The 15,559-nt window shown below is 38.1% G+C and overlaps 1 protein-coding gene across 5 annotated transcripts in view; it reads right to left on the bottom strand.

Annotated features, from left to right (window-relative positions):
• The window catches only part of LOC143037946 (uncharacterized), a 212,025-nt gene that overhangs the window by 15,571 nt on the left and 180,895 nt on the right, over positions 1-15,559 (bottom strand). For all 5 annotated transcript variants that reach the window (XM_076206675.1, XM_076206668.1, XM_076206658.1 and 2 more), the window contains one exon: positions 6,063-6,200. In XM_076206675.1, the coding sequence (XP_076062790.1) occupies positions 6,063-6,200 (138 nt within the window). The remainder of the gene's footprint in view (positions 1-6,062; positions 6,201-15,559) is intronic.

Below are 15,559 nucleotides of genomic sequence, written 5' to 3'. Positions count from 1 at the left end.
AAATTAAATTGTTAACATGAAATGACTCTGTTCTCTTCCCGTACTGAAAAAGTGAGAATAATCAACCAACCAATATCTAAACTTAAGGAAAAACCATGTCAGTTCACTCTGAGTTGAAAATCCTCCCCATTCTGTGTATGTAGGGAGAATCTCACATACACACAACCACATCGTGAATGAATATCAAGATGACGAGCTTGTGTAATATTATTGGCTTGAATATTACTTATAGTACATACATACATATACCAAGGCCTTTTCCCCCTTCCAAGGGAGGTAGCCAAAAAGGGAAAGGCATAAAAACACTCCCACCCATTTCATCCCTAAATACACTCCACACCCCTCCCACCCTTCCTCTCATCTGAGCACCTCCTGGATGACGGGTCATCGCTGCACCCTGCCCACCGCCCTGGGTCAGAAGCAGTGTCGCAAGACACAGTACATCCACAGCAAGGCCGCTTCATTTAATCGGCGACCCCCCCTCTCCGTCCCCCTTTGCATATAAGGCGAGGACGGGGAGAAATCCCTTCGGGCTGCGTCAAAAATTACTCACACATACTACCCCACCCCCCATCCCCCCGCCCATTCCTTCTCATGCAGTCACAACATCATCCATATACAACCATTCTCCACTCACCTCTGTCTTCTGTCCTCTCCCTTCCTTCCTCAACAGACATTCCCCTCTTCCCCAAAGCCCCCTTCACCCCATCCATCCACCTCATCCTAGGACGTCCCCTCATGTTCACTCCCTCCACATCTGCCTTCCATACCTCTTTTACTAGTCTTTCTTCACTCATTCTTTCCATGTGAATAATTAAAAAATATATAATACCACTCTTAAAGCTTATATTTATGTATATGTTTAAGTGTCTCTATCATCATTGGAACGTCATCGCCTTGTTGAATGTTACCATTTATCCCTTTTATATCAGATCAAAAATGATGATATCATTATTGATAACTAAAATTATGATAATGACAATAATAGAATAATAATAATAATAATAATAATAATAATAATAATAATAATAATGATGATAACTATAATAATAATAATATTACTAGTATCAATAACAACACCAATAATAATAATAAACTGACATAATTTGCGAATTCATAGTTTGGGGGTCTATAGAAAATCTTTAACTTTACTAGGGGGTCGAAGAGCTGAAAAGTTTGGGAACCCCTGGTTTAGACACATGGAAAGAATGAGCGAAGAAAGATTAGTAAAAGAGGTGTGGAAGGCAGAGGTGGAAGGAGTGAATATGAGGGGGCATCCTAGGATGAGATGGATGGATGTAAAAGGGGCATTAAATATGAGAGGAATGTCTGTTGGGGAAGGACAGGAGAGGACAGAAGATAGAGGTGAATGGAGAAGGGTTGTGTATGGATGATGCTGTGATGCATGAGGGGGAGTGGGTGGGGGATGGGGAGTGAGGAAGTATGTATGAGAAATCATTTGACGCAGCCCAAAGGGATTTCTCCCTGTCTTCTCCTTTTCTGCATGAGGGGACGGAGGGGTGTGTGTGCCAAATTAATGGAGCGGCCTTGCTGTGGATGTGCTGTGTCTTGCAACACTCACTACCCTTCCTTCTATTTCCTTCCGCCCTCCTTGTTCCACACACCATCTTTGCACACCTTATGGCTCCCTCCTTGAACCATCCCCATTCCTCCACCACTCCTAGTTCTACTCTATCCTTTATGCCCTCCCACTCCTCTTTCGGCTTCTTCTTATACTCATTCTCCTTTTCTTTTTCATTTGAGCAGTTCACTCTAAGTACCTCCCTACCTTCTGCCCTTTTCCTCTTTCTCCACTCTCAATTTACCTTCCACCAGAAAATCATCTGATATTCCCCAGCTCTCTCCCCTTAGAACATGTACATCCTTAACTCTTCCTACCATACTCCTGGTCACCACTATATAGTCCATTAACGCTCTATCTACCATCCTTCCATCCACCACCCTCTCTCGTGTGTACTTATGCTTGACTTTCTTCCTAAACACTGTATTTGCCATCATCAACTCTCTTTCAAGACACATCTCCACCATCAATTCTCCACTACGATTTTTACTTTGAACTCCATACTTCCCAATCACTCTGTCTATTGGTTCATTTCCTACCCTAGCATTAAGGTCTCCCAATACAACTACATTGACATTTCTCCCTAATCCCTCTATGCACTCATTTATATCTACCCAAAAGGCCTCCCTTTCCTCTACGTTCTTCTCAATTCCAGGTCCATATGCACTTACAAAAACCCACATCTCCCTTCCCAGATTCACCTTCATCCACATCAGCCTTGATGAAACCTCCTTCCACTCCACTACCCACTTACTTATCTCTTCACTTACTAGTATAGCCACCCCTTCTCTCCCTCGTCCCCTCCTCACTCCTGAGTACCTCCCAGCTACACTCCCAAACTGACAGTTATGTTGAGAAGAAAAGAGAAATTATGAAAAGGACATAATAGACAAATGTAAAGCTCAACCCAAATTATTTTATAGATATGTAAATGGCCAGCTGAAATATAAACAGGAAATACTTAAATTACGTCAAGTTAACAGAGCATACACAGAAGCTATAGAAATGGCAGATATTATGAACAAACATTTCAAATCTGTATTCACCTAAGAGGAAAAAAAATCTACAGAAATGTGATAAAAGAATTGAAGTAAGATTTCCTCCAATGAAGAAATTAAATATTACTCCGAATGAAATAAGGAATCAAATATTATAGCTTGACATTAACAAGTTGCATGGCCCGACGGAGTTGCAAACTGGATACTAAAGGAATGTATAGGTGAACTAATAGGAAAAATATACAAAATAATTGAATGTTCACTCAAAGAAGGAAAATTACGAGAAGACTGGAAAAATGTCAATATAGTGCCAGTATATAAAGGGGGAAATAAGGAAGACCCAACAAATTATAGACCAGTGTCCCTAACAAGTACAAAAGTTAAAATTTGTGAGAGAACCATCAAAGATAGATGGACAAAATATACATACATACATATACCAAGGCTTTTTCCCCCTTACAAGGGAGGTAGCCAAAAAGGAAAAGGCATAAAATCATTCCCACCCATTCCATCCCTGAATACACTCCACACCCCTCCACCCTCCCTCTTATCTTAGCACCTCCTGGTGCTATACTGAACCCAAGGCAATTTGGATTCAGACAAGGAAGATCATGTACTACTAATTTGAGTTGTTTCTATTCAAGATTGATAGATATATTGCAAGAAAGGGATGGCTTGGCAGACTGTGCCTTACTGGACCTACAAAAGGCATTTCATAAAGTACCACACAGAAAATTGCCATATAAACTGGGAACAATATGAGACATACATGGAAAACTATTGAATTGGATGGAGGACTTCCTACATGGAAGAAAAATGAGAGTGGTGCTCAGAGACAAATATTCAAAATGGGAAGAAATGAGTAGTGGCATCCCACAGGGGGTTAGTACTATAGTCAGCGCAACGAGAAATGACCGCTAAGGTGTGGCTAGGAGATTTCCCGGTGTTGCCACACATGGGCATCCATGGCGAGAACGTGCGTGTGGATGTAATGTTTTCTGAATGCAGTGTGAGGGGGGCGGGGCCAGAGATTAGATGTAGCGGTAATATCGCTCTCTCATCCTCATATGCCATGTCTAGACTCGAGGAAACGAAACCTTTGTATAGAAAACATTGCTTTGATTTTTACTTCAGTGGTGGTGTGTGACAAAAAATTATAATATAATTATATGTGGCAACATTATAAAAACATAAAATATAATTATAAAATAAAATAAAATTATGAAATAATTATATGTGGCACCACAGGGGGACTCCCAGTGCTCCGCCCTAACGGCCATTTCTCAATGCAACGAGTATAGCTCCGATAATGTTTGCTATATATGTAAATGATATGGATGAAGAAGGTATTAAAAGTTACATGAACTGCTTTGCGGATGATGCAAAATTATTAAAGAGAATAAACTCAGAAATAGACTGTGACTGACTCATTAGAGAGTGATATGAACAAAGTCTCAGAGTGGAGCAAGAGATGGGAGGTAGAATTGAACATCAAGAAGTGCAATATAATTGAATTTGGAAAAAGCAAGAAGAGAATATCAGGACAGTATAAAATTGATGGAAAAAAGTAAAGAAAGTAAATTCTGAAAGGAGAAGATGGGGTACCTTATATTTCCGTGTATAAGACGACTTTTGTATAAGACGAGGTACAAAATTATTCTTAATTTATCTCATATCGGTAGTATAAGACGACTGCTAAATTACAAAAGCATCAGTGTATCAAACCTACCGTATAAAAAGAATCGTTTTGATTACGTTAATCAGCTGTTTTTTCCACTTTTTCTCTTTTCTTTCTATTACTTAATTGTATCCTTATACCAGATAAATTATTTACTGTATCCTTATAAATTCAAAATAAATGAAATAACAAAGCAAATCATGTATCATGATTTTCTGAGAGTACACGTCAACTAAAAAAAAAATTATTTGTTTACGTTCCTGGTTCGACGTAGCTCACTCCACCACACACAACGGTTGGCACACAACAATCTTGCGTTAATCAGCTGCTTGCCCATATCAATCATGGAGCCACCAACTAAGAGAAGAAAATACGAGGCAAGTTTCAAATTCTAAAACATGGTTGGCACGAAGCAATACTGATATTGCTGTTATTCCAGGTGGCTTAACTTCTGTACTTCAGCCACTTGATGTAAGTTTAAACAAACCGTTTAAAGATAACGTTAGGTATCAATGGAACGAGTGGATGACGAATGGAGAGAAGTCATTTACAAAAGGTGGAGCTATGCGTAGTGCATCACATGATGTTCACTGCGAGTTTGTTATTAAAGCTTGGGAAATGGTTAAGGTCGAAAGAATCATAAAATCCTTTAAAAAATGTGGAATCTCTAATGCCATGGATGGCACTGAAGATGATTTATTGTATGAAAGTGATGACGAAGCCGAAGTCGACTCACCAGAACCGGACTGGGATCCCTACGATGGCATATTTGAGGAATCTTGTGATATGTTCGAACAACTTTTCGAAACAGCGAGTGATGATTGTGACGAGTTTGAAGGGTTTTATATAAATAAAGAAATAAAGTTTTATCATGTTTTAAGTTTTAAATGTAATGTAATGTAATTTCATTGAAAATAAAGGTTTTAGAAATACGTTTTATGCGTAATATTGATGATGATTAGAAATTAAGTTTTATAATTTTATAATTTCTAAATTTTCTATGTTTTAAATGCAACTACTGTAATATATATTTTTTATTGATAAATAAACGTTTATGTACTGTAATCCAAAAATTTTATTTTCAGTCTTAAAAATTAATGAAAAGTTAGCGAAAGAAAAAGGTTGCTATGAACGCAACCAGTGCTTGATGTTTACATTTTTTTCAGCTGTGTTAAATGTGTTTACGTAGAGTAGTTAAAAGTACCGAAATTTCATTAATATAGAATTATTCCTCGAATTTATTAACAATTGCCATTTACTATAAAGATATGCCAATGATATATTTGGTAAATATGGTTTAATTACCTTTATTACCAGTTCTTATCATAATGTGAATCATTTCCTGTGTATCGGTGGTTATCGGCAGGCTAGCCTACCAAGTCATCTCACGTAGAATTCAAGGTCTGATTTTTATAATGGTAGTATAAGACGACCCCCAATTTTAAGGGGTGAATTTTTGGATTTTAGGGTCGTCTTATACGTGGAAATATACGGTATATAGTATTTCTTGAAAACTAACAATCCTAAGATAACACAATATTTCTTCCCTGAGTGACTCATGGGCCTGCCCTGAAGCTGTTGCCAGTTCCTGGTAGCTGTTGGTCTCCTGCAAAAGAAACCTGGGGCAATGGATTGACCAAAAAGTCTTTTTCCTTTATATGGGAGGGTAACCAAATCAAAGAGTACACCCACACACTGTACAGTGGAGTCCTCCAAGAGGAATTACTTTCACTTGCAATTTTCAACTTTTTCACAAGTGATAGTGAATACTCCTTCATCATTCAAGGATCAATTAAATACTTACACACTTGAAGATCCCTGCTTGGAGACTAAGTGCAGACTAACTAGAAGCTCCAGGTTGGTAAGAGCCAGCCATGACTCCCTTTTAAGGCGACTTTCATCCTCACTAAGACAGAGGGCAGCTCCATGGCAAAAGTGTTTTCTGCCAATACAAATAAAGAGTATAAATGAAATACTGGCACAATGTATAACATTATTCATACATACATATAAATTGATCTTTTCCCCCTTATAAGAGAGGTGACCAGCAATGTTCCTTCTAATTCTTTGCTGCATGTGCAGAAATTTGCTTGTGTGCAAACTTTGGTTTCTCTGAAAAGTATGTGCACACCCATGTATTTACCTAGTTGTATTAAACAGGAAGGGGAGCTGTGCTTGCGATGACCCGTTTTTATATCTCGCAAGATCAAGTTTGTTCTTAAATTCTAGTATTGTGTTTGCACACTATTTTTTCATCCAATTTGTTCCATATATCTATCACTCTGTGTCGGAAGCTTTTCTTCTTCAGGTCTCTTTTGTAGTTATCCTGTTTGAGTTTCATTGCATGTCCTCTCGTTTTTCCTCTGTCCCACTTTAATAAGTCCTCTCTATCAAGGTGTTCTTTTCATTTCATAGTTTTGTAGATGGTTAGTAGGTCCCCTTGTTCTCTTCCTTGTTCCAGGGTTGGCAATTCCAGTTCGGCCAGTTATTATTCATATGCCATCTTTGTCGTTGCTCTTTGTATTCTTTCTAATTTTCTTATATTCTTTTTTGTACTGGTGACCATATCAGCACTGCATATTCCAGTTTTGGCCTTATCAGTGTTTGTAATATTTTCTTAATCATCTCCTTATCCAGTGTTTGTAATATTTTCTTAATCATCTCCTTATCCAGGCACTAACCCCTGTGGGATGCCACTACTCATTTCTTCCCATTTTGAATATTTGTCTCTGAGCACCACTCTCATTTTTCTTCCATGTAGGAAGTCCTCCATCCAATTCAATAGTTTTCCATGTATGTCTCATATTGTTCCCAGTTTATATGGCAATTTTCTGTGTGGTACTTTATGAAATGCCTTTTGTAGGTCCAGGAAGGCACAGTCTGCCAAGCCATCCCTTTCTTGCAATATATCTATCAATCTTGAATAGAAACAACTCAAATTAGTAGTACATGATCTTCCTTGTCTGAATCCAAATTGCCTTGGGTTCAGTATAGCACCAGGAGGTGCTAAGATAAGAGGGAGGGTGGAGGGGTGTGGAGTGTATTCAGGGATGGAATGGGTGGGAATGATTTTATGCCTTTTCCTTTTTGGCTACCTCCCTTGTAAGGGGGAAAAAGCCTTGGTATATGTATGTATGTATATTTTGTCCATCCATCTTTGATGGTTCTCTCACAAATTTTAACTTTTGTACTTGTTAGGGACACTGGTCTATAATTTGTTGGGTCTTCCTTATTTCCCCCTTTATATACTGGCACTATATTGACATTTTTCCAGTCTTCTCGTAATTTTCCTTCTTTGAGTGAACATTCAATTATTTTGTATATTTTCGTAATTTTCCTTCTTTGAGTCAACATTCAATTATTTTGTATATTTTTCCTATTAGTTCACCTATACATTCCTTTAGTATCCAGTTTGCAACTCCGTCGGGCCATGCAACTTGATAATGTCAAGCTATAATATTTGATTCCTTATTTCATTACAAAGGATTACAAAGGCGGAGCATGCCGACAGGAGACCTTTTGATCCATATCTTGGTCGGATGCAAAAGAAAAAATCATATTAATAATAAAATAATAAATAAAAACTATAATAATGTAAATAACAAATAAAATACATAAATAAATGCATAGGTATAGTTAAATAATAAACAAACAGGTAAATAGTAAATAATAATAAATTGACATATAACTAATAATAAATGAAAATCAGACAGACATATTATAACAAAACAAAAACAAATAATATAAGATAAATTATAATCATTACAGCATCTTACTTAGGTATTTATCTAAATGATTCTTAAAGCTTCGAACTGAACTACATTGCACTACCTGTGCAGGAAGTTTATTCCATTCATTAACTACACGGTTGGCAAAGTTGTTTCTACCTACTTCCAAATTGAATCTATTTCCGGACAGTTTGAGACCATTGTTTCTTGTCTGATTCTCATTCAATGTGAAAATTTGGTCACTTTTGATGTTGTCAATTCCCTTTAAAATCTTAAAGACCTGTATCAAGTCACCTCTGAGTCTACACTTTTTTAGGGAAAACAGATTCATGTGCTTTAGTTGATTTTCGTATGATTTATTTTTGATATTTGGAATCAGTTTTGTGGCTCGCCATTGTACTTTTTCCAGTCTGTCAATGTCTTTAATGAGATTCGGTGTCCATACGGAAACAGCATATTCCAAATGTGGACGAACTAACGATTTATATAGCTTGTTAATGAGTGATGGACTTTTGAAATCAAAAGATCGCGCAATCAGTCCCAGAATCTTATTTGCTTTCTCAGAGGCTGAAATATACTGCTTGGATGAATTGAGGTCGTTACTGATAATTACGCCGAGATCTTTTTCACTATCCACTTTTGTTAACGAATTTCCAAATAACTTGTAATTGTACTTACTGTTATTTTTACCTATGTGCATTACCTTGCATTTACTTGTGTTAAATTTCATTAGCCACTTTTCAGACCATTGCTGTAAATTATCTAAATCTTCTTGAATATCTAATTGGTTTGAGTGATCATTTGCCACTCCGCACAGTTTTGTATCATCAGCAAATTTGGAAACAGTAGATTCTAGTCCATGGTCTATATCATTTATATATACTATGAATAGAAGTGGCCCAAGAACGGAACCCTGAGGAACTCCACTTGCAACACTTTTCCATCCAGAAGTTTTTCCATTTAAAACAACTCTCTGTTTTCGACCATTCAACCAATTAATAGTCCAACCTAATAGGCTACCACTTATTCCATGCAAAGCTAATTTAGTAAGTAGTCTTTCGTGTGGGACGGTATCAAAAGCTTTTGCAAAGTCTAGATATATTAAATCTATATTGTTTCTTTTGTCATAATTCGAGTAAGTTAGTCATGCAAGAACGTTTCTGTCTGAAACCATGCTGGCTATCATTTATCAAACGGTTACTTTCTAAATGACGTTCGATAGCATCTCTGATGATAGTTTCCATTATTTTTCCTACGATTGAAGTCAAACTTATAGGCCTATAGTTATTTGGTTTCTTTTTGTCACCTTTTTTCAATATGGGAGTAATGTTAGCTAGCTTCCATTCTCTTGGGTCATCTCCGGATATGATGGATTTCTTGAAAATAATTTCTAATGGAACAACAATCTCATTTTTCATTTCCTTTAAGATTCTTGGATGCCAACCGTCAAGCCCTGGTGTTTTATTAACTTTGAGTTTGTCTATACACCTTTTAATTTGTTTTTTTGTTATATTTACCGTAGTGAGTAAGTTTACCCCAGACTTTTCACAGGTTTCAGTTTGGAATTCACTTTCAGGTGTTTCGTTTATGAATACCGAACTAAAATAATTGTTTAAGATATTACACATTCCTTCATTTGAATATTCAAGTTGACCGTCAGCAGATAATAGTGGACCAATGTGATTCCTAACAACCTTTTTATCTCTAATGTAACTATAGAATTCTTTGGGATTCTCTTTGGATTTCTCAGCGATGTTCATTTCGTATTGTCGTTTTCTTTTTCTTATTGTCTTTTTTAAATCTCTCTGTATTGATACATAACTTTCATAGTCATAAGATGCACCCGAGCACTTATATTTCTTATAAGCCTGTCTCTATTTACCAATACTTTTTTAAGTTTCTTTGTCGAGCCACTTTGGGCGAGCCTGATTTGGGGGACGTCTGTCCTTAAAAGGAATGTAAGTTTGAAACATCTTAGTGAGCGTATTTTGAAATATTTCCCACATCTGATCTACAGTAATATTTAATTTCTACATTGGAGGAAATCTTACTTCAATTCTTTGATCACAGTTCTGTAGATTTTTTTCCTCTTAGGTGAATACAGATTTGAAATGTTTGTTCATAATATCTGCCATTTCTATATCTTCTGTGTATGCTCTGTTAACTTGACGTAATTTAAGTATTTCCTGTTTATATTTTAGCTGGCCATTTACATATCTATAAAATAATTTGGGTTGAGCTTTACATTTGTCTATTATGTCCTTTTCATAATTTCTCTTTTCTTCTCAACATAACTGTCAGTTTGAGAGTGTAGCTGGGAGGTACTCAGGAGTGAGGAGGGGACGAGGGAGAGAAGGGGTGGCTATACTAGTAAGTGAAGAGATAAGTAAGTGGGTAATGGAGTGGAAGGAGGTTTCATCAAGGCTAATGTGGATGAAGGTGAAGCTGGGAAGGGAGATGTGGGTTTTTGTAAGTGCATATGGACCTGGAATTGAGAAGAACGTAGAGGAAAGGGAGGCCTTTTGGGTAGATATAAATGAGTGCATAGAGGGATTAGGGAGAAATGTCAATGTAGTTGTATTGGGAGACCTTAATGCTAAGGTAGGAAATGAACCAATAGACGGAGTGATTGGGAAGTATGGAGTTCAAAGTAAAAATCGTAGTGGAGAATTGATGGTGGAGATGTGTCTTGAAAGAGAGTTGATGACAGCAAATACAGTGTTTAGGAAGAAAGTCAAGCATAAGTACACATGAGAGAGGGTGGTGGATGGAAGGATGGTAGATAGAGCGTTAATGGACTATATAGTGGTGACCAGGAGTATAGTAGGAAGAGTTAAGGATGTACATGTTCTAAGGGTAGAGAGTGGGGGAATATCAGATGATTTTCTGGTGGAAGGTAAATTGAGAGTGGAGAATAGGTGGAGAAAGAGGAAAAGGGCAGAAGGTAGGGAGGTACTTAGAGTGAACTGCTCAAATGAAAAAGAAAAGGAGAATGAGTATAAGAAGAAGCCGAAAGAGGAGTGGGAGGGCATAAAGGATAGAGTAGAACTAGGAGTGGAGGAGGAATGGGGATGGTTCAAGGAGGGAGTCATAAGGTGTGCAAAGATGGTGTGTGGAACAAGGAGGGCGGAAGGAAATAGAAGGAAGGGCAGTGAGTGGTGGGATGAGGAAGCAAAGAAAGGTGTAGAAGAGAAGAAACAAGCATTCATAGATTGGCTACAAATTAGGACGAGGGAATCGTATGAGAGGTACAAAGTAAAAAGAAGGGAAGTTAAGCATAAGATAAAGGAAGTAAAGAGGAGAGCAGATGTGAAATGGGGTAAGAGTATGACAGAAAATTTTGAAAACAATAAAAAAATGTTTTGGAAGGAAATTAAAAGAGAAAGAGGAGGTGAATCAAGTAGAGAGGAAAAGGAAAAAGGTGCAGATGGAGAGATGATAATGGAAGAGAAGGCAGTGAGAGGAAGGTGGGCAGAGTATTTTAGGGAGTTGCTAAATGTGAAGGAGGATAGGGAGGGAAAGGTAGTTGCAGTGGGAAGTGCAAAGAAAAGGAGAGTGATGAGTGAGGAAAATGGAGGAGAAATAGGGAAAGATGAAGTGAAAGCAGCTGTTGAGATGATGAGAGCAGGTAAGGCACCTGGTCTGGATGGATGTCATACAGAATGTCTGAAGAAAGGAGGTAGAGTTATGGTGGACTGGCTGGTAAGGTTATTTAATGTTTGTTTAAGAGAGGGTAGAGTGCCGGAGGACTGGAGGAGTGCCTGTATAGTTTCGTTTTACAAAGAAAAGGGGGACAAGTGTGAGTGTAGTAGTTTCAGAGGGTTAGCTTGTTGAGTGTAGTTGGGAAGGCTTATGGGAGGATATTCATTGAGAGGATTAGGAGAGGAACAGAGGGAGTAATTGGTGAGGAACAGTGTGGGTTTAGGACAGGTAGGGGTTGTGTAGATCAGATTTTTGTGGTAAGAGAGATATGTCAGAAAGATATAGGAAAAGGTAAGGATTTTTTTGGGGCTTTTATGGATCTGGAAAAGGCTTATGACAGGGTAGACAGGAAGGCACTGTGGGAGGTACTGCAGATATATGGGATAGGAGGAAAGCTGTTAAAAGCAGTCAAAAGTTTTTACGAGAGTAGTAGAGCTTGTGTTAGGATAAGAAATGGAATGAGTGAATGGTTTGAGGTAAAGGTGGGACTTCGTTAGGGATGTGTTATGTCGCCCTGGCTGTTCAATCTTTACATGGATGGGGGTGGTGCAAGAGGTGAATGCAAAGGTCAGGGGTTGGAGATGATTAAAGAAAATGGAGAAAAGTGGGAGGTGAGCCAGTTGTTGTTTGCGGACGACACTGCGCTTGTAGCAGGATCAGAGGAGGGATTGAGGAAGTTAGTGACAGAGTTTGAGGTGTGTGAAAGAAGGAAGATGAAGATAAATATGGGCAAAAGTAAGGTGATGAGATGTACAAGGGGAGAGAGTGACAGCAGGTTGGAAGTGAGCATTAAGGGTGAAAGACAGGAGGAAGTGGATAATTTTAGATACTTGGGGGTAGAGATAGAATGTAGATTGAGAGAAGCGTGTAAATGACTTTGTGGATTGAAAAAGGTAATGAGAAATAGACATCTAGGAATGGATGCTATGAGGAGGTTATATGAAGGAGTGATTGTGCCAACAGCATTGTAAGGGGCAGAAACATGGAACATGAGAGAGAAATTGAGAAGAAATTTGAATGTGTTTGAGATGAAATGTCTGAGAGGTATGATAGGGGTTACTAGGCTGGATAGAGTGAGAAATGAGGAGGTGAGGAGAACAGGGGTGGAAAGGGAACTGGGAGATAGGGTTGATGAAAGAGTATTAGGATGGTTTGGACACATGGAAAGAATGAGTGAAGAAAGATTAGTAAAAGAAGTGTGGAAGGCAGAGGTGGAAGGAGTGAATATGAGGGGGCGTCCTAGGATAAGATGGATGGATGGGGTGAAAGGGGCATTACAAAAGAAAGGAATGTCTGTAGAGGAAGGGCGGGAGAGGACAGATGATAGGGGGGAATGGAGAGGGGTTGTGTATAGATGATGCTGTGATGCATGAGGGGGAGTGGGTGGGGGATAGGGGGGTGAGGAAGTATGGGGAAAAAAAAAAATACACAGCCCGAAGGGATTTCTCCCCATCTCCTTTTCTGCATGGGGGGACGGAGAGGGGGGGTCGCCGAATTTATGAAGCGGCCTTGCTGTGGATGTGTTGTCTTGCGACACTGCTTCTGACCAAGGGCAGTGGACAGGATGCAGGGATGACCCGTCATCCAGGAGGTGCCAAGATAGGAGGGAGGGAGGAGGGGAGTGGAATGTATAGGAAATGGAATGGGTGGGAGTGGTTTCTATGCCTTTTTCTTTTTGGCTACCCCCACCATGTATGTATGTCTTAGTTTGGTATATATTTTCCATTTCTCAGTTTTTTTTCCTTCTACCTTTTCCAGGCTTTATCTCTTCTGTATTTTGCCTCCCGGCACTTTTTATTATACCAGGATTTTATATATACCCTTTACCGTATTTTCCGGCTTAAATGCGCATCGGGTTATAATGCACACCCATGCACTTCGTTATCTCAGTACACAGATAGCGCGCACCGACGTATAACGCGCATGCCCGATCGCCATCTAGCGAGAGAATCGAGAACCATGTTGTGCGTTGGTCCCTTATTACTTTGTAGCTTAAATAGTTTGTAGGAAATATGATCTAAAAATGTTTATTGAAAGTAAAATATACAGAAATATTTCGGGATTTTTACAGAAAATGTTCATTTTATATCTTGAGGAAATAATTCGTCCTTACCATTTTTTATTTAATACTGAATCAAACTACAGACTGTTTCGTTTTAGCTTTGAACCTGCAATGACAGTGGTGAAATAGGACAGTCATCGAGGTGACGTTTAGTTAATATAACTCCCGAAAGAGGGTGTTGTAGTCAGGTGTTTGACACGAGTTTATGAACGGCCGCAACGGAATTTGTACCATACCTAAAGTGAAGCAACAAAGCCAACATAAAAATTCAAACTAGGATGCTGTGAACAAGGGCAAATATCATGAATATTGATCATGTTTCATGGTATTTAGGCCTATTTAAATATGAAAAATAAGATTCGATAGATACCTACCTATACCAAATATTTATATACGGTAGCCCATGCTGGCGTATTCTTTCATGTCACCATGGCTGTTCTTCTTGTTCTCACGGAACGTCACGGAGAAGTGTGCCGTCCCGACTTTATGACGGCCAACATCGTCACGTTGTTGTGAAAAAAATTACACACACAGCCGCAGAATTTTTATTGTAGGCCGTAGATAATGCGCACCACCGGATAACGTGCACCCCCAATTTTTAGGCCCTTCCAACGGAAAAAAGTCGCGCACTATACGCCGGAAAATACGGTACTTTTTTGTCTAGGTACATACTTATCCACTCCTTGATTATAGATTTTCTTCCATATTGTCCATTTCTATTCCACCTTTCTTTTTTCATTATTAAATTTTTCCCAATTTGCTTCTCGAAATAATTTTCTAAGTTTCTCAAAATCTGTTTTATTATACATTAGTCTTCCTTTCCTGTGCTTTTTGTTAATTTCTATATTTGTTTCATCATTTAATTCTAGTTCTAGTAGTATGTGATCACTTTTTCCAATTGGTGTCTTGTATTCGATTTTATCCACAATTTTGGGTTCTGATGTGAATATCAAATCCAATCTTGAGGGTTCATCATTATTTCTATATCTGGTATTTTCCTTGACCCATTGTGTCAATGTGTAATCAATGGTCATTTCCAGTAATATGTTTCCCCAGTGATCTTCACCTTTCACAGTCATTTCTTCCCAACATATCTCTTTTGAGTTAAAATCACCCATTACTAATTTCCTTCTTTAGTATTTCATTTAGTGTTTTTCTTGTGTCTTCCAGCATTTTGGAGCGTTCACTTTCATTCCATGCACGAGTTTTAGGTGGGATATAAATCACTGCATACTATCTATTTTTCATATCTCTATCCTCAACTCGTCATAATCAACTCCACATTGTTCTCTCCTTCTGTGATTTTTGTCACATTTAGGCCTTTCTTGGTTAGCAACATCACTCCTCCACCCTGCTTTGTTTCTCTATTTCTGTACCAACAATTATATAATCCTTGGCCTATACTATTTGGTGGTAATGATCCTTTCAATTTTGTCTCCACAATCCCCATTATGTCTAGTTTTTCTTGTTCCAGATTCAATTCATCGATTCCTGATATCAATCCGTCTATGTTGGTATATATTATCTTTAATTTTTTCCCTTATCTTTCTTTTCTTCTTAACTTCCTTTTCCCTTGTGTACCATTTCCTCAGTCTCAAGTCTATCACTCTCCAACAACACTCCTTCCTTTCATTTTCTATTCTTTTCTCGTTCTTTTCCTTGCCTTCCTCATTAAGTGTTTTTCCCTTTTCTTTTTCCTCATCACTCAATTCCTTTTTTATCCATAGACTTTTGTAGTTTTTACTTTTTGCTAGTTTTCCTACGTTTGTTAATATTTCTTCTGCTATCCTCTGTGATTTAAGTTTTTTT

Source organism: Oratosquilla oratoria, chromosome 2 (genome assembly GCF_046742065.1).
Source record: "Oratosquilla oratoria isolate Oo_2021 chromosome 2, ASM4674206v1, whole genome shotgun sequence".
Taxonomy (NCBI): domain Eukaryota; kingdom Metazoa; phylum Arthropoda; class Malacostraca; order Stomatopoda; family Squillidae; genus Oratosquilla; species Oratosquilla oratoria.
This window is presented reverse-complemented; position numbering and strand designations above follow the sequence as displayed.